The following is a 19,687-nucleotide window of genomic DNA, read 5'->3' as shown; positions in this document are numbered from 1 at the left end:
CCATCTCCAATATTTTTTATAACAAATAAATGAAAGTGTTCAAAGAACATGGGAAAAGCAACACAATTCTGTTTAAGGTCTCTCTGATTTTACTCTTGGGTTTTTCACAGCATTGTCCAGGAGATTAATGTTCACTTCCTGCAGACTCGAGGATAATCTCAGAGAGTTAACAATCCTGCCCAGGGAACTGTGCAAACAGCAGTCACAGGATGCTGTGATACCTGGCGACCATGTGTCCATTAGCATCCTGCAGGGCTATGATATCGTAGTGGTTATGTTACTGGACTAGTAATCCTGAGGCCTGGACTAATGATCCAGAGACATGAATTCAAATCTCACTACAGCAGCTGGGGAATTTAAATTCAATTAATTAAACAAATCTGGAATAATAATGGTGACCATGAACTTCGCCAGGTAAGTCTGGTGACTCCAGACCCACAGCAATGGTTATGAATCTTAACTGCCCTCAAATGGCCGAGCAAATAGCTCTCAGTTATATTCAAGAAGGCAGTTCACCACCACCTTCTTGAGCAATTAGAGATGGGCAACAAATGCTGCCTTACTGGTGATGCCTACATCCTTTAAATAATAAAAAGTATCTATAAATGCCCACCTAAACCGTGGAAATCATTCATGGTTTCACCTGCAGAATGGAACCACAATCCTGATTGAGAGGAAGACCGGATTAGATTGTGAGCAGTGATTATTTAAATTGAGCATGTTCTTAGTGGAAAGGAGAAGGTTAAGAGGCAATGTGATTGCTGTTTTTAGGATATTGATGTCAACCACAACCAGCTGTTTCATCTTGTCCTCTGGTTCTATTGTTCTGGACACAACCTGCACTTGAAGGGGAGGAAATTCCAAACTAATCTGTGGAAACAATATTTCAATGAATGAGTGGTCAGTCTGTGCGACAGGTTTACTAGGGAGATGATGGAAGCTGTTATTAATGATTCATTCAGGTACAAATTAGAGAGATTTCTCTCAGAAAATAACATTCTGGGATGCAGTATCTGAGAAATCTGAGACATAACCTGTGATGAGTGGAGCTCGGGAGGAACAGGTGACTTTGGACCCATCATTCCCAAAGCTCTCCACCACTGGGAATTTTCCTCACCTCCTGTCTGGCTCTTTGTAGAAAGATAGGAACAGGAGGAACCTAATCAGCAGTCAAACCTATTCAATGGCTGATTTGTATATTAACTCCATTTAATCATGTTTGCGCCATATCCCTTAATATCCTTAAACACAAAAACTATCGATCTCAATCTTCAAAATTTCAATTATCCCACAGCCTTTTGGGGGAAAAAGTTCCAAATCTCCGTAACTTCCTTTGCGTGAAAAATTGCTTCTGTATTTCATTCCTAAATGGCCTAACTCTAATTTTGAAATGATGACCCTTTGTTCTGGATTACTTCACCAGAAAGAAAAACAGACAGACAGACTTGTGCCTTTCATGAGCACAGGACATCTCAAAGCACTTTACACTTCAGAAGTACTTCAATAGTTGTAGTCACTGTTGTAATGTAGGAAATGCTGCAGCCAATTTGTGCAAATGCAAGCTCCCACAAACAGCATTGTGATAATGACCAAATAATCTGTTTTTAGATGCTGGTTAAATGATATATATTGGCTAGGACACTGGAGAGAACTTACCCATTCATCTTTGAAATAGTGGCAGTGCAATCTTTTAAATTCAACTGAGAGGGCAGATGGGGCCTCGGTTTAAAGCCTCGTCCAAAAAGTAGCACCTCCGACAGTGCAGCACTCCCTCAATACTGCACTGGGGTATCAGCCTGGGTTTTGTCCTCAAGTCCCTGGAACCCACAGTCTTCTGACTCAGAGTCAAGAATGATAGCCACTGAGCAATGCTGCCACCAAAAGAAACAGGATAGATAAAGAGAAACTATCAAATCCCTTTATCATTTTAAACACCTTGATTAGATTCACCGCTCAATCCCCTACGTTCAGGGAAATACTAGCCAGGTTTATGCAACCTGTCCTCATAATTTAACCCTTTAAGACCTGTTATCATTCTGGTAAATCATATGCAGCAACCCCTCCAAGGCCAATTTAAGAAAAGTCATTCATGGGATGTGGGCATCGCTGGCTAGACCAGCATGGCGGCACAGTGGCGCAGTGGTTAGCACCGCAGCCTCACAGCTCCAACGACCCGGGTTCGATTCTGGGTACTGCCTGTGTGGAGTTTGCAAGTTCCCCCTGTGATCGCGTGGGTTTTCGTCGGGTGCTCCGGTTTCCTCCCACAGCCAAAGACTTGCAGATTGCTAGGTAAATTGGTAATTATAAATTGCCCCTAGTGTAGGTAGGTGGTAGGGGAATATAGGGTCAGGTGGGGATGTGGTAGGGATATGGGATTAGTGTAGGATTAGTATAAATGGGTGATTGATGGTCGGCACAGACTCGGTGGGCCGAAGGGCCTGTTTCAGTGCTGTATCTCCAAATAAAATAAAAATAAATATATTGCCCATCTCTAATTTCCCTTGAGAAGGTGGTGGTGAGCTGCCTTCTTGCACCACTGCAGTCCATGTGGGGTAGGTACACCCACAGTGCTGTTAGGAAGGGAGTTCCAGGATTTTGACTCAGCAACAGTGAAGTACAACAGTACATTTAATCTCATATTCCCTGCCACATCCCCACCTTCCCTCAATTTTCCTACCACCTACCTACTCTAGGGGCAATTTACAATGGCCAATTTACCTATCACCCTGCAAGTCTTTGGCTGTGGGAGGAAACCGGAGTACCCGGCGGAAACCCACGCGATCACGGAGAACTTGCAAACTCTGCACAGGCAGTACCCAGAACTGAACCCGGGTTGCTGGAGCTGTGAGGCTGCGGTGCTAACCACTGCGCCACTGTGTCCTGGATGGTGTCGAGCTTCTTGAGTGTTGTTGGAGCTGCACCCATCCAGGCAAGTGGAGAGTATTCCATCACACTCCTGGCTTGTGCCTTGTAGATGGTGGACAGGCTTTGGGGAGTCAGGAGGTGAGTTACCCGCCGCAGGATTCCTAGCCTCTGACCTGCTGTTGTATTTATATGTATATAGCCACAGTATTTATATGGCTGCTGCAGTTCAGTTTCTGGTCAATGGTAACCCCTAAGATGTTGATGGGGGATTCAGCGATAGTAATGCCATTGAACGTCAATATTAGTTGAGACTAATTGATTGCTATGATTAGTCAACAGCTCCAGTATCGTATCATGTTACCACCAGGATGGTAGGAGGTGAACTAGATAGACCTTGGTCTTTTCTCATCTATCAATTCCCATGTTCCTGAGATTGATAGATTTTTGTTGGTTAAAAGTGTTAAGGGATATCAAACAAAGGATCTAATTGAATGGCCTTCTCCTGTTTCTGTGTAACAAATTTCAGGAAATTGTCGTTATCCGATGATTGCACACCCTGGGATCCCCCTTTTGATTGTTTAGAGAAGACAATTAGACTATTGCACAGTTTGTTCCTGCTGCAAGGGTTACTTCTGCTTCCTGAATGTGTTGTCACCACCGCTTGCAGCTTCTGTGTTGTCAGTATTCAGCAATAAAAAAGAAAGACTTGTATTTCTATAGTGCTTTCACAAATTCAGCCAATGAACTAGTTTTGAAGTGCTGTCACTGTTGTAATGTAGGAAACATGGCAGTCAAATTGTGTACAGCGAGATTCCACAAACGTCAATGTGATAATCAGATAATCTTTTTATAGCGAGGAATATAAATAACCTTTGTTTAAAATCCCCTCTGACAGTGCAGCATTCACTCAGTCCTGACCCTCTGACAACGCAGCGTTGCCTCGGTCCTGACCCTCCGACAGCACAGTGCTCCCTCGGTCCTGACCCTCCGACAGCACAGCGTTGCCTCGGTCCTGACCCTCCGACAGCACAGCGTTGCCTCGGTCCTGACCCTCCGACAGCACAGCGCTCCCTCGGTCCTGACCCTCCGACAGCACAGCGCTCCCTCGGTCCTGACCCTCCGACAGCACAGCGCTGTCTCGGTCCTGACCCTCCAACAGCACAGCGTTTCCTCGGTCCTGACCCTCCGACAGCACAGCGCTGTCTCGGTCCTGACCCTCCAACAGCACAGCGTTTCCTCGGTCCTGACCCTCCGACAGCACAGCGCTGTCTCGGTCCTGACCCTCTGACAATGCAGCGTTGCCTCGGTCCTGACCCTCCGACAGCACAGCGCTCCCTTGGTCCTGACCCTCCGACAGCACAGCGCTCCCTCGGTCCTGACCCTCCGACAGCACAGCGTTGCCTCGGTCCTGACCCTCCGACAGCACAGCGCTCCCTCGGTCCTGACCCTCCGAAGCGCAGCGCTCCCTCGGTCCTGACCCTCCGAAGCGCAGCGCTCCCTCGGTCCTGACCCTCCGAAGCGCAGCGCTCCCTCGGTCCTGACCCTCCGACAGTGCAGCGCTCCCTCGGTCCTGACCCTCCGACAGTGCAGCGCTCCCTCGGTCCTGACCCTCCGACAGCACAGCGTTGCCTCGGTCCTGACCCTCCGACAGCACAGCGCTCCCTTGGTCCTGACCCTCCGACAGCACAGCGCTCCCTCGGTCCTGACCCTCCGACAGCACAGTGTTGCCTCGGTCCTGACCCTCCGACAGCACAGCGCTCCCTCGGTCCTGACCCTCCGACAGCACAGCGCTCCCTCGGTCCTGACCCTCCGAAGCGCAGCGCTCCCTCGGTCCTGACCCTCCGAAGCGCAGCGCTCCCTCGGTCCTGACCCTCCGAAGCGCAGCGCTCCCTCGGTCCTGACCCTCCGACAGTGCAGCGCTCCCTCGGTCCTGACCCTCCAACAGCACAGCGCACCCTCGGTCCTGACCCTCCGAAGCGCAGCGCTCCCTCGGTCCTGACCCTCCGAAGCGCTGCGCTCCCTCGGTCCTGACCCTCCGAAGCGCAGCGCTCCCTCGGTCCTGACCCTCCGACAGTGCAGCGGTCCTACAGTGGCAGCCTGGATTTTATGCTTAAATCTCTAGACTAGGACTTGAATCCATAATCATCTGACACCGATGCGAGTATGCAACTGATCCCCCGAATTACAGCTGACACTGTAGTAGGATTGTAGGATGTAAATGTGGGATGGTATTCAGATAGGTCTAGTCCATCTATCAGGTAATTCTTTACCACTTATTCTTTTTTTTATGAATTCGCTTCATGTAACAACAAGCGTAAAAAAAAAATTGATGTTTAATTCCTGGCTTCCTCCGCTCCCCTAAACCAGGCACCATTATTAGGTTGAGCGCCCTTGCCTTGGCTCATTTGCTGCTGAAACCCTCATGCGTTCCTTTGATACAAGCGGGGACCATTAGTATTGAGGGAATGAAGCTGGGCAGGTGGAAGGAGTATCAATGGGAGAGCACTTTTGCGGGAGTGATCATAGTTCAGATAGATTTAACATAGTGATGGAAAAGGACAAAGATAAAATGGAGTATTGGGGGAAGGCCAATTTTAGGAGGCTGAGATGCGATTTAGCAAAAGTAGAGTGGAAACAGCTACTTGAAGATAAATTGGTGTCAGAGCAATTCAAAAAGGAGATTCAAGGGGTACCGGGTAAATATATCCCCACATAGTAAAAGGGAAGGACAGCCAAATCCAGACCCCTTGGAGGACAAGGTGCATAGAGGGTCAGATAAGGCAAAAAAAGGACACTTCTGTCAGACACCAAGAGCTTAACACTGCAGAAAGCCTAGAATAGTACAGGAAGTGTCATCGAGTCATAGAGAGATACAGCACCGAAACAGGCCCTTCGGCCTGTCAGGGTGAGACTAAATCGGAAACTAGGAAAGCAAAGAGAAGGCATGAAAAATTGACAAATAAAATTAAGGAAAATCCAACGATATTTTATAAGTACATAAAGAGCAAGAGGATAACTGAGCAAAGAGTAGGGTCTATTAGGGATCAAAGAGGTAACGTGTGTCAAGGAAGAGGATGTGGGTAAGGTTCTTAATGAATACTTTGCGTCTGCCTTCATAAAAGAGGAGGCCAATGATGACATAGCAGTTAAGGAGGAAGAGTGTGAAATATTGGATGGTATAAACATTGTAACTCACTCCTGTGCTCATTGACCTAAATTGACTGCAGTCTGGCAACACTTTGATTTTAAAATTTTCATCCTTGCTTTCAAATCCCTCCATGGCCTCTGTAATCTATCTCTGTCTCTGTAATCTCCTCTGGTCCCACATCCCTCCGAGATCTCTGAGCTCCTCCAATTCCATTCCCTTAGCCATCCCTGATTTTAATCGCTCCACCATCGGTGGCTGTGCCTTCAGCTGCCTGGGCCCCAAGCTCTGGAATTCCCTCCCTAAACCTCTCCACCACTCTCTCCTCCTTTAAGATGCTCCTTAAAACTGACCTCTTTGATTAAGCTTTTGGTCATCACCTTAATATGACCTGATGCGACTCAGTGTTGAGCTTGGTTTGAAACCGCTCCTGTGAAGCAACTTGAGATGTTTTATTACATTAAAGGTGATATATAAATACAGGTTAGAATTGCAAGGGTAGTTCTGAATTGACAGCTGAGCGAACTGTCTGCAAGAGCAGACTGGGGTTATTCTGTATTGTTTCTTAAACTCACTCCCCCCTGCCTCACCCCCAGAGGAGGTATCTACCTGGGAGTAAAATATTTATTTTGCAAATGAGTAATTGGCTGTTTAATCATACAGAAAAATCTTTTTTTTAATTTTGCATATCAACTGTTTGTGCAAGAAGGATTCTAGGTCTCTAACTCATGGTGGCAGACTGTCGATATTCAAATGATGGGTTTCTAATATATTCCTGGTCATGAGTTGCAGATCTTGTTAAAACCATTAGTGGTCGTGTATGGATGTTCTGGTTCTGGGATGTGGAGCACACGGGCAGTTAGAGCTAGTCCTGAGGGTACTCCAACACAAAGCTCTTTGACAAAACTGAAACTGTATATATTGCCAATAATAGCGCAATGTGGGTGGGAGGGGTGGCAATATAAACCTCCGTTTCGTGTGACTGTAATGGACTACTCAACCTACGCTCTTGTAGTTTAATCGTGTCATCTGATCCCCTGAATTATTCACTTCTGTGTATCTATAATTAATGTAATAGTACAAAGTACTTTTGGACACCAGGAGTAAGCAGCTCATTTCTGTTTCTGCTCATTCTTTACCAGTTTTGTGCACTCTTGCCTCCGAGAAGGTGGTGGGTTTGAGAATTTAGTCTGTAATCTGGATTGTCACCCCAGTGCAGTACTGAGGGAGTTCTGCATTGCCAAAGCACAGTTTGGAAGAGACATTAAACTGCGACCCCCCTTCTGGGAGATGATAAAGTCCCATCAGACTGTTGGAGGAAGATTAGAGAATTTTGCCAGTGCTTGGGCTAACATTCCTCCCTCAAGACAAATATGGCTGAGTAGGGCCATTCAGCCCATCTTCTATCAACCAGAATGTCCCTAAAGTCTCCTTCATTGCAGTGCCCAAGGGGTTTTAAAATCATTCCAGAGTTTTCATCTCCATGTCTCTTTCTGGGTGTTCATCCCATGTGTTGATTAATCTTCGTGTGGAGCTCTTCCTGATGCCGGTCCTACATTTAGCTCCTGCTAGTTTGAGCCTGTGTTCTCTTGTCCATTTTAAAAGATTCTTTCATGGGATGTGGGTACCAAGTTATACACTTATTGTACAGCAGCAAAATTTATCCTGCACTTCTTCAGCCCTCTTACACTCCTTATCCTTAGTCTGTATAGTCTTGTCAAATCTGTGTAGCTTCACCTGGAATTCTCTTCAGAGTCTTTCATTTGTTTCTTCTAACGTGCTGTCACCCTCTGGTTTACCAGTTCCTATCGTCCAAATGTATTTTTAAATATGAATGGCAGTAGTTTGGAATGTAAAGCAGCCCGGTCTGTGCACCTCTCCCTGCCAGGGAATACTGCAACAGACAGAGCTGGGCTCCACAGGTAACTCTTCATATACCAGCAGGAAGTGGTGAAAACAGGATCCTAACTGATATCATGTTGACACAGCCACAAGCGACATAGGGACTGCTTCTTTCTGGACTCAGGTCTCTGCTCATTCCTCTTGGATTTCAGTTCATCCTCTACATTTCCTGCCTCCCTGCAGAATCAGATCAGCCCCTTGGCTTATCCTTGGGTTTGGGTGGTGGGGGGGGGGGGGGGGGGGGGGTGGGGGAGGGGGACAGGCAGAGTTTGGCAAGAGTACTCCCTGTGGTCAAAGAGTCTGTGACACTGGCTGGTCCCAGGGTGGGTGTGAGCAGAGCTCTGATCTCTGCGGGATGTGGAGAGTCAACCTAACTTGTGCTAGAGGCTAATTGGGGGCTCGAGGAGAGGGAATGACTCTACAAATCAGGGGTATGTATCAAAATATCGTCCCTGTAAAAAAAAAATCAAACGGGGGATTGTGCGACGGGAAAGCATCTCAATCCTTTTGCATTTCATCTGTGATTGCAGCCTTTCTTATAACTATTTCTAATATTTTAACCAGGGCAAGTTTTTAATCTTGAGACAAAGCCTGGTTGAAATCATTTGCTGTACAATTATGGCCAATTTGGCTTGAGTTTTCAATTCCATTGCATTGTTGGATCAGTAACTGTAAGAAGCTCGTTACTCTCTCAAATGTGGGGAAATATTGAACAGGCTGGGGCTCTTTTCTCCCAGACAGAAGGCTGAGGTGACCTGATACAGGTATTTTAAATTATAAAGGAGTTTGATAAGGTAAAGGTTGAGGAGATGTCTTCACTTGTGGTGGAGTCCAAAACTAGAGGTCATAAATATAGGTGTCGATAGGACATCTTCTCCTTTGTTATCTCTGGCCCCACCCCCTGCTTTACTTGCTTATAACCTTTCACATTTCTAATATTTGCCAGTTCTGAAGAAGGGTCAGTGACCTGAAACGTTAACTCTGCTCCTCTCTCCACAGGATGCTGCCAGACCTGCTGAGTATTTCCAGCATTTCTTGGTCATAAATATAAGCTAGGCACTAATAAATCCAATAGGGAATCCAGGAGAAACATCTTTACCCAGAGAGTGGTGAGAATGTGGAACTCACTACCACAGGGAGTGGTTGAGGTGAATAGTATAGATCCTTTTAAAGGAAAACTGGATAAACATACGCGGGCAAAAGGAATAGAAGAATATGTTGATGGGGGAGATGAAATAGTGTGGGATGAGGCTCCTGTGCAGTATAAATCCCAGCATGTCCCAGTTGAACCGACTGACATGTTGCTGTGCTGTATATTCTGTGTAATTGTATGTGAATGACCTGAATTATCATTCTTTAGTCAAATATAATTAAGAACTTTGTACCTTTCACATTCTCGGGATGCTGCAAAGAGCTTTACAACCAGTGAAGTATTTTTGAAATTTAGTCACTGTTGTAGTGCTGGAAACGTGGCAGCCAATTTGTACATAGCAAGATCCCACAAACTGCAATGTGATAAATGACCAGATAATCTGGTTTATAGTGATGTTGGTTGATGGGTAAATATTAGCCAGGACAGCAGGAGAACTCCCCTGTTATTTTTTGAAATAGTGACCATGGAAACTTTTACATGCACTTTAGAGGGCAGATGGGCCCTCGGTTTAATATCTCAGGTGAAAGATGGCCCCTCTGACAGTGCAGCACTCCCTCAGTACTGCCCCTCTGACAGTGCAGCACTCCCTCAGTACTGCACCTCCGACAGTGCGATTCTCCCTCAGTACTGACCCTCTGACAGTGCAGCACTCCCTCAGTATTGACTCTCCGACAGTGCGATTCTCCCTCAGTACTGCCCCTCCAACAGTGCGATTCTCCCTCAGTACTGCCCCTCCGATAGTGCAGCACTCCCTCAGTACTGACCCTCCAACAGTGCAGCGCTCCCTCAGTACTGACCCTCTGACAGTGCAGCGCTCCCTCAGTACTGACCCTCCAACAGTGCAGCGCTCCCTCAGTACTGACCCTCCAACAGTGCAGCGCTCCCTCAGTACTGACCCTCTGACAATGCAGCACTCCCTCAGTACTGACCCTCTGACAGTGCAGCACTCCCTCAGTACTGACCCTCCAACAGTGCAGGGCTCCCTCAGTACTGACCCTCTAACAGTGCAGCACTCCCTCAGTACTGACCCTCTAACAGTGCAGCACTCCCTCAGTACTGACCCTCTGACGGTGCGGCGCTCACTCAGTACTGACCCTCTGACAGTGCAGCACTCCCTCAGTACTGACCCTCTGACGGTGCGGCGCTCACTCAGTACTACACTGGAGTGTCAGCCTGGGTTATGTGCTGACGCCTCTAGAGTGGGTCTTAATCCCACAACCTCCTGCTCGGAGGCAGGAATGCCATGGACGGAACCATGACCTGCAATTAAGGTTTTATATCTCGTGCTCATGTCGTACTTCAGCCTCATTCTGGAAGCGTGTGTCTTTAGTGTAAAACAACAAATCACAACTGAGGAATATGAAATATGGGCAAATAGAGAAAGTAAGTCAGCCATTTCCTCGTGTATTATTTCTGACCTTGAGTTAACCCGAGTTCCCTTTCCAAGAGTTGGAAACACAGAGCTGCTGAGTTTAGAAGTACTCCCAGCCTCATCGTCAGTTAGTCTGCAAGTGAACTCAGGCTGTCTCGATTTCGACTACTGGGCCAACTGGTATTGTAAAAACTGCACAAAGTGCACAGATCAAAGCCAATAGGTTGACTATTCTCATGGTGCTTTTTGAGAGGGATGTGATAGCTGTCTAACTTAAAAGATAGAGAAAAATATTGTACGGTGCTTGGTCAGGGATTTCCAAGGAGGCTATTTTGAGTGTTTCACAGTTGGCAAATAATCTTTTCTAAAAAATAGTAGCTTGTATCTGCATTTGAAAGAACCAAGTGTTCGAGCTCCGATGCTGTTTCATGGAGCAATGGGGGACTTGTCTGATTTTGAACTGGTAGAGTTGAGGTTCAGTGGAGTTGCTAATTGGATCTGTCTTGTGTACCTCCTTATGGATACCCAACAGCAGCAATAAAGGTAGCTCAAGGGTAAAGAAAGGGCTCATTACCTACCACAGTACTTCTCTGACTGCCATCTTGTTTCAGTGGGAACACTGGCTGTGGGTTCAGGACGTAAACACAAGGTGAATACTCCCAGTACCGCACTGAGGAAGTATTGCATTGTCTTAGGTGCCGTCTTTCAGATGAGATATTCAGCTGAAGCCCCGTGCATTTCGTTCCAGTGGATGGAAAAGGATCCCTCAGCACTATTCAAAGAAAAGCGAGAGAGTTCTCCCTGGTGTCTTGGGCAATATTTATTCTTCAACCAATGGAAAACAGGTCAACTGGGTTTTCATCTCGTTGCTGTTTGTGGGAGCCTGCTCTGTGTAAAATGACTGCCATGACAAACAGCAGTGATTGCATTTCAGAAGTATTTAATTGACTGTGAAGTAGTTTGAGAGGTCCTGAGGGATTGATAGATGCTGTTTTAGTCCAGATTCTCTCTTCTATATGACTAAAATGGAGCTGACAAATCAAACTTGGTCACAGGATTAATTGGCATATTTGGTTTATTGAAACTCCAAACCAAACTAGTGTACAGAGTCCCACAAATAGTTAAACTCAGTAGTGAGTTGCATATGACGAGCTACTTTTCTAAAATTTCTGTTGCTTGTGGCAATACTCAGTAAAGAGGAAGGAAACACAGGTCAGATGGTTTTTAAAAAAAAAGCTCATTTACTTCAAGCTGAATTGCTTCATTAATCCTTTCTCTCCCATGCCTGAAAATTTAATCTGAAGTAATCTGTTCTTAAATTATTGGAAAAGTTTGAATGAATATTTATTGCTGAACCTTTTGTGAATCAGGCAATTGAACACGGACATTTCACAGATGTGTCCCCATTTTCAGGAATGTTCATTTCCTTGTTTGGACCGTGGTGCATTTTAATTATACAAAATTTGAATTATTCCATGCAGAAGATTTGCTTTTTAAAAAAAAAAATGGTATTATTGTGCTTCACTGTAGTGAGCAGAGTGTTGGGCGAAAAAATACTGTGGCCTGCATGTTGAGCATTGAATAGCATGTAGCAGCAATGTCGTTATGACTGGTGAGCTTGAGGCCTGGAGTAATAATCCAGAGAAGGAGAGTTTAAATCCTACCATTGGCAGGTTGAAAATTTGAATTTAGCTTTAGGAAACAAAATGTTGGATAAAAGTCTGGCTCAGTAAAAGTGACCATGAACAACACTCAAGAAGCTCAACACCACCCAGGACAAAGCAGCCCGCTTGATCAGCACCCCATCTACCAACTTAAACATTCACTCCCTCCACCACTAATGCACAGTGGCAGCAGTGTGTACCATCTACACGATTCACTGCAGGAACTTGTCAAACCTCCTTCGACAGCACCTTCCAAACCCGTGACCTCTACCAGCTAGAAGGACAAAGGCAGCAGACGCATGGGAACACCACCACCTGCAAGTTCCCCTCCAAGTCACACACCATCCAGACTTGGAACTATATCGCCGTTCCTTCACTGTCGCTGGGTCAAAATCCTAACAGCACTGTGGGTGTACCTACCCCACATGGACTGCAACGGTTTAAGAAAGCAGCTCACCCCCACCTTCTCAAGGGCAATTAGGGATGGGAAACAAATGCTGGCCTAGCCAGTGATGCCCTCATCCCATGAAAGAATAAAAAAAATGAAGCTGTCGGATTGTCATTAAAAACATGACTGGTTCATTTAATGTCCATTAGGGAAGGAAACCTGCTACGGGATGGGCAGCAAACGCTGGCCTTGCCAACGACACCCACATTCCGAGAACGAATGAATCAAATAAAAAACCGCAGCACGCTGTTTTTGAATGTGATGTTTCTTTATAAGTTCGACTTTGGTTTACTTTTAACTTTGTTGTTTGTAGCAAACGTTTGATGTCAATGACCTGTACAAAGGGCAGAACTTCAACAAGGTTTTGAACACCCTTTCAGCAATTAACAAGGCTACCGAAGGTAAGATGTGCATCGCTGTGCTTGGGAAGTATTCACCTTTTCAATATCTTCCTATCTGCTCAGTGGTTACAGATAACCATCTGCATGTTTTGCTCATGGCATGTTGCGTGTTTTGCTTGTGTGTTGCTTGTGTATTGTGCTCATGGCGCGTTGTATGTTTTGCTCGTTGCGTACAGCGTGTTTTGCTCAGCGTGTTTAAAGGGCCTGGCTTGTCGAAGGGTGTGTATTGTATATTTGGTCTGGTTATAGGTTTGAAATTGAAAGTGAGCTTTTCATGCTCAGCACATCAGTAACTAATAGCAGCGCTGTGTTATTAAACATTCAGTTCAAAAATGTTGCTTTTATCAGGATTGCACTTACAATTAATTCTACTTGTACACAGGGACATTTTACCCACCTTCTTTCTCTGTATGTTCTATGTTCTATAAGGCTTTTGGATAGGTATATGGATAAAGGAGAATGATGGGGTATAGATTAAATTGTCCTTGACAGAGGACAAAGGATCGGCACAACATTGTGGGCCGAAGGGCCTGTTCTGTGCTGTATGTTCTATGTTCTTCCTCCACCCCCAAAATCACATGTTTAAGTCGGCTCAGTAGGATCTGTCGGCCTAACCAGCACAAGCCAGTGATGAGTTCAGGTTGACTTTGATAAATCTGGTATTTAGTGGGCTGACACCAGAATGATCATGAACTGGTTCAGGGAAGGGAACCTGCCATTCTTATCCGTTCTAGCCTCTACGTGACTACAATTCCCACACTATCTAGTTGTCTCAGTGACCTCTGAAGTAGCTGCACAAGACTCGAAGTCACGATATGGATAACATTTTAAAAAAATACTCAGTTTGGTAATAGTTGTTGCCAACCTTAGTTTGCCTCCTTCTTGGCATTCTGTGGTGATTGTACCCACCCCTGGTCTTCAGAGTGGGGTGGACTCCCTTTTCTATTGTACTAATGCTGTGCCTGTGTCACTGGCTCCTGATGGTCTCACACAGCTGGCAAAGGTGAAAGATAAATTTACCAGGTTGACTGAGGCCAGAGTCAGAGGAAGACAATGAGTGGGTCATGCTGGCCTTGACAAAGCAGGCAGGTTTATCTTTGGTGCAGCCTGTAGTTCTGTGAGGCATACCATTGCAGTATAAAAGCAACTTTACTACAACAACTGCAATTATATGCATTTATACAGTGCCTTTAACATAGTAAAATTTTCAAACATTGACACCAAGCCACATAAGGTGATATTAGGACATGTGACCAAAAACTTGGTCAAAGCAGTAGGTTTTAAAGTTTAAGGAGCATCTTAAAAAGGAGAGAGAGGTAGAGAAGCAGAGAGGTTGAGGGAGGGAATTCCAGAGCTTAGGGCCCAGGCGGCTGATGGCATCACTGCCAATGGAGGAGTGATGGAAATCGGGGGATGCGCAAGGGGCCAGAATTGGAGGAGCCCAGAGATCTCGCAGGATTGTAGGGCTGGAGGAGGTTACGGGCATTGGGAGGGGTGAGGCCATGAAGGGATTTGAACATGATGAGAATTTTAAAATTGAAGTGTTGCCAGACTGGGAGCCAATGTAGGCCAGCAAGCACAGGGGTGATGGATGAATGGGATTTGGTGTGAGTTAGGATATGAGTAGCAGAGTTTTGGATGAGCTCAAGTTTACAGCTTCAATTAAAGTGAAACCTGATCTACATAAAAGGTGATGGCTAAACAATTCTTGTCGTATTTAGTGTACCATGCAAGGGAGTTTGACTGCTCAACATTAAATTAGTGTCTTGTATGTGGCAAAATCTTGTGCAATAAATGTATGTTGGTTATAGATGAGTTTGATCACATGTGAATTCAACTCTAGTCCATTTCAAATATGTTTTTAAACCCATTGAAAATGTTCATCTCTCACTTCGGTACAGCCCTCATCTCCACTTCTTTAAATCTAAGGGACACACAGACTTGAACGGATATCACAGACAACTGGTGCAGCCATTGACTGCTAGATCTGATAAAACATTATTGTACCCTGTGCTCACCTGCTCAAATTTCTCACTATTGCAGGGTCATCCTGGAATGCAAAGAAAACCCCTTGCTTCTTTTCTCTACTGCAAACCATCTTCTTAAACCCCTCTCCCCTGTTCCCTCCACACTCAGCTTCAACAATAAGTGCAAGTAGTTCATGGATTTCTTTGTCACTAAGATCAAGACCATCCAATCAGCTGCCTCTGCCGGGTCCCTCCCTTCCACTACCCCATCTGGCCAAACTTCCTGTAAAGTTCCCCCTGCCCTCGCCCTAAACTCACATCTTTCTCCAGTTTCTCTCCTGTCTCCCCTCCTGCCCTCTCTGAGCTCATCTTGTCCATGAGACCCACCTCCTGCTCCCTCAATCCTATTCCCACTAAACTGCAGACCACCCAACTTCCCCTCTTGGTCCCCGTGTTAGCTGATATTGTAAATGGTTCTCTCTCTTCAGGTGTTGTCTCGCTCTCCTTTTAAATCTGCCATCATCACTCCTCTCCTCAAAAAATAAAATCCTTGGCCCCAGCATCCTTGCAAACTACCATCCTGTCACCAACCTCCCTTTCCTCTCCAAAGTCCTTGAGCGTGTTGTCACCTCCCAAATCCGTTCCCATCTTTCTTGGAACTCCATTATTCCTGCCCTGCCGCAGTACCAAAAGGGCTCTTGCCAAGGTCACAAATGGCATCCTTTGTGACTGTGACAAAGGTGAACTTTCCCTCCTCATCCTTTTCAACCTCTCTGCAGCCTTTGACGCAGTTGACCACACCATCCTCAACCAATATCTCTCCACCATTGTCCAGCTGGGTGGGACTGCATGCTTATTATCTATCTGATCGTAGCCACAGAATCACCCGCGATGGCTTCTCTTCCCGCTCCAGCACTGTTACCTCTGGTGTCCCCCAAGGGTCTATCCTTAGCCCACTACTATTTCTCATCTACACGGGTATGTTAACATAGTAGTTATGTTACTGGACTAGCAATCCAGAGGTCTGGACTAATGATTCGGAAACATGTGTTTAAATCTCACCACGGCAGCTGGGGGATTTAAATTCAGTTCATTAAATAAATCTAGAATACAAAGCTAGTATCAGTAATGGTGACCATGGAACTACTGGATTGTTGTAAAAACCCATCTTGTTCACTAATGCCCTTTAGGGAAGGAAATCTGCCATCCTTACCTGGTCTGGCCTACAGATTGACTCCAGACCCACAGCAATGTGGTTGACTCTTAACTGCCCTCTGAAATGGCCCAGCAAGATACTCAGTTGTATTCAAGAAGACAACTCACCACCAACTTCTCAAGGACAATTAGGGATGGGCAGTAAATGCTGACCTTGCCAGTGATGCTGTCATCCCATGAATGATTAGAAAAAATGTTGCCCCTCCTCAACATCATCCGAAAATAGATCATCAAGTTTCACATGTACGCTGATGACACCCAGCTGTACTTCACCACAACCACTCTCAACCCCTCCACTGCCTCTGATTTGTCGCATTGCTTGTCTGACATCCAGTATTGGTTGAATTGAAATTTGCTACAACTAAATATTGGGAATACTGAGACCACTGTCTTCAGTCCCTGCCATGAGCTCCATTCCCTAGCCACCAACTCCATCCCTCTTAGCCACTGTCTGATGTTGAAACAGACAGTTTGCAACCTCAATGTCCTGTTTGACCCTCAGACAAGTTTCCAACTCTATATCCTCTGCACCACGAAGACTGCCTACTTCTACCTCCATAACATCATCCATCTCCGCTCCTTTCTCAGCTCATCGGCTGCTGAAACCCTCATCCATGCCTTTGTTACCTCTAGACGTGACTATTCCAACACACTCCTGACCGGTCTCCCATCAACTTGTGTTCATCCAAGTCTCTTATTCTAACTCGCACCAAGTCCTGTTCACCCACTCACCCCGTGCTTGATAACCGACAGTTATCAATAACCATCGGTCCAGCAACGTGTCGTGTTAAAATTCTCATCCTTCTTTCAGATTCCTCCATGGCCCCTCCCTATGAAATGGAATGGAGCTCATGGGTAGGCGGTGGCATAGTGGTGTTATCACTGGACTGGTAACCCAGAGACCCAGGGTATTTCTCTGGGTACATGGGTTCGAATCCCACCACAGCAGAAGGTGGAATTTGAATTTAATTAATAAATCTGGAATTAAAAGCTAGTCTAATGATGGCCATGAAACCATTGTCGATTGTTGTAAAAACCCATCTGGTTCAATAATGTCCTTTAGGGAAGGAAATCTGCTGTCCTTACCTGGTCTGGCCTACATGTGACTCCAGACCCACAGCAATGTGGTTAACTCTTACATTCCCTCTGAAATGGCCTAGTAAGCCACTCCGTTGTACCTAACTGCTACGAAGTCAATAAAAAGGAATGAAATCGGACGGACCACCCGGCATCGACCTAGGCACCAGAAACGACAATGACAAACACAGCCCTGTCGACCCTGCAAAGTCCTCCTTCCTAACATCTGGGGACTTGTGCCAAAGTTGGGAGAGCTGTCCCACAGACTAGTCAAGCAACAGCCTGACATAGTCATACTCACGGAATCATACCTTACAGACAATGTCCCAGACACTGCCATCACCATCCCCGGGTATGTCTTGTCCCACCAGCAGGGCAGACCAATCAGAGGTGGTGGCACAGTGGTCTACAATAGGGAGGGAGTTGCCCTGTGAGTCCTCAACATCGACTCTGGACCCCATGAAGTCTCATGGCATCAGGTCAAACATGGGCAAGGTAACCTCCTACTGATTACCACCTACTGCCCTCCCTCAGTTGATGACTCAGTACTCCTCCATGTTGAACACCACTTGGAGGAAGCACTGAGGGTGGCAAGGGCAAAAAATGTACTCTGGGTGGGGGACTTCAATGTCCATCACCAAGAGTGGCTTGGTAGCACCATTACTGACCGAACTGGCCGAGTCCTAAAGGACATATCTGCTAGACTGGGTCTGCGGCAGGTGGTGGGGGAACCAACACGAGGGAAAACATACTTGACCTCGTCCTCACCAATCTGCCTGCTGCAGATGCTTCTGTCCATGACAGTATTGGTAGGAGTGACCACCGCACAGTCCTTGTGGAGACCAAGTCCCGCCTTCACATTGAGGATACCCTCCATCGTGTTGTGTGGCACTTTCACCGTGCTAAATGGGATAGATTTAGAACAGATCTAGCAATGCAAAACTGGGCATCCATGAGGCGCTGTGGGCCATCAGCAGCAGCAGAATTGTACTCAACCACAATCTGTGACCTCATGGCCTGGCATATCCCCCACTCTACCATTACCATCAAGCCAGGAGACCAACCCTGGTTCAATGAAGAGTGCAGGAGGGCATGCCAGGAGCAGCACCAGGCATACCTCAAAATGAGGTGTCAACCTGGTGAAGCTACAACACAGGATATCTGCGTGCCAAACTGCGTAAGCAGCATGCGATAGACCGAGCTAAGCGATCCCAGAACCAACAGATCAGATCTAAGGTCTGCAGTCTTGCCACATCCAGCCGTGAATGGTGGTGGACAATTAAACAACTAACTGGAGGAGGTGGCTCCACAAATATCCGCATCCTCAATGATGGGGGAGCCCAGCACATCAGTGCGAAAGATAAGGCAGAAGCATTTGCAACAATCTTCAGCCAGAAGTGCCGAGTTGATGATCCATCTCGGCCTCCTCCTGAAGTCCCCAGCATCATAGATGCCAGACTTCAGCCAATTTGATTCACTCCGCGTGATATCAAGCAACGACTGAAGGCACTGGATACTGCAAAGGCTATGGGCCCTGACAATATTCCGGCAATAGTACTGAAGACCTGTGCTCCAGAACTGGCCGCGCCCCTAGCCAAGCTGTTCCAGTACAGCTACAACACTGGCATCTACCCTGCAATGTGGAAAATTGCCCAGGTATGTCCTGTACACAAAAAACAGGACAAGTCCAACCCAGCCAATTACTGCCCCATCAGCCTACTCTCAATCATCAGTAAAGTGAAGGAAGGTGTCATCAACAATGCCATCAAGCGGCACTTGCTTAGCAATAACCTGCTCAGTGATGCTCAGTTTGGGTTCTGCCAGGGCCACTCAGCTCCTGACCTCATTACAGCCTTGGTTCAAACATGGACAAAAGAGCTGAGCTCAAGAGGTGAGGTGAGAGTGACTGCCCTTGACATCAAGGCAGCATTTGACCGAGTATGGCATCAAGGAGCCATAGCAAAACTGAGGTCAATGGGAATCGGGGGAAAACCCTCCGCTGGCTGGAGTCATACCTAGCACAAAGGAAGATGGTTGTGGTTGTTGGAGGTCAATCATCTGAGCTCCAGGACATCACTGCAGGAGTTCCTCAGGGTAGTGTGTCTTAGGCCCAACCATCTTCAGCTGCTTCATCAATGACCTTCCTTCAATCATAAGATCAGAAGTGGGGATGTTCGCTGATGATTGCACAACGTTCGGCACCATTCGTGACTCCTCAGATACTGAAGCAGTCCGTGTAGAAATGCAGCAAGACCTGGACAATATCCAGGCTTGGGCTGATAAGTGGCAAGTAACATTCACGCCACACATGTGCCAGGCAATGACCATCTCCAACAAGAGAGAATCTAACCATCTCCCCTTGACATTCAACGGCATTGCCATCACTGAATCACCCACTATCAACATTCTGGGGGCTACCATTGACCGGAAACTGAACTGGAGTAGCCATATAAATACCGTGGCTACAAGAGCAGGTCA

The 19,687-nt window shown here is 46.4% G+C and overlaps 1 protein-coding gene across 4 annotated transcripts in view; it reads left to right on the top strand.

The window, feature by feature from the left end:
* Window positions 1-19,687, top strand: part of LOC137377470 (rho guanine nucleotide exchange factor 6-like) — a 272,593-nt gene that overhangs the window by 37,429 nt on the left and 215,477 nt on the right. For all 4 annotated transcript variants that reach the window (XM_068047087.1, XM_068047084.1, XM_068047085.1 and 1 more), the window contains one exon: window positions 12,863-12,950. In XM_068047087.1, the coding sequence (XP_067903188.1) occupies window positions 12,863-12,950 (88 nt within the window). The remainder of the gene's footprint in view (window positions 1-12,862; window positions 12,951-19,687) is intronic.

This window comes from Heterodontus francisci, chromosome 15 (assembly GCF_036365525.1).
Source record: "Heterodontus francisci isolate sHetFra1 chromosome 15, sHetFra1.hap1, whole genome shotgun sequence".
Classification (NCBI taxonomy): Eukaryota; Metazoa; Chordata; class Chondrichthyes; order Heterodontiformes; family Heterodontidae; genus Heterodontus; species Heterodontus francisci.
The sequence above is the reverse complement of the archived record's forward strand: the minus strand, read 5'-3'. Positions and strand labels throughout refer to the sequence as shown.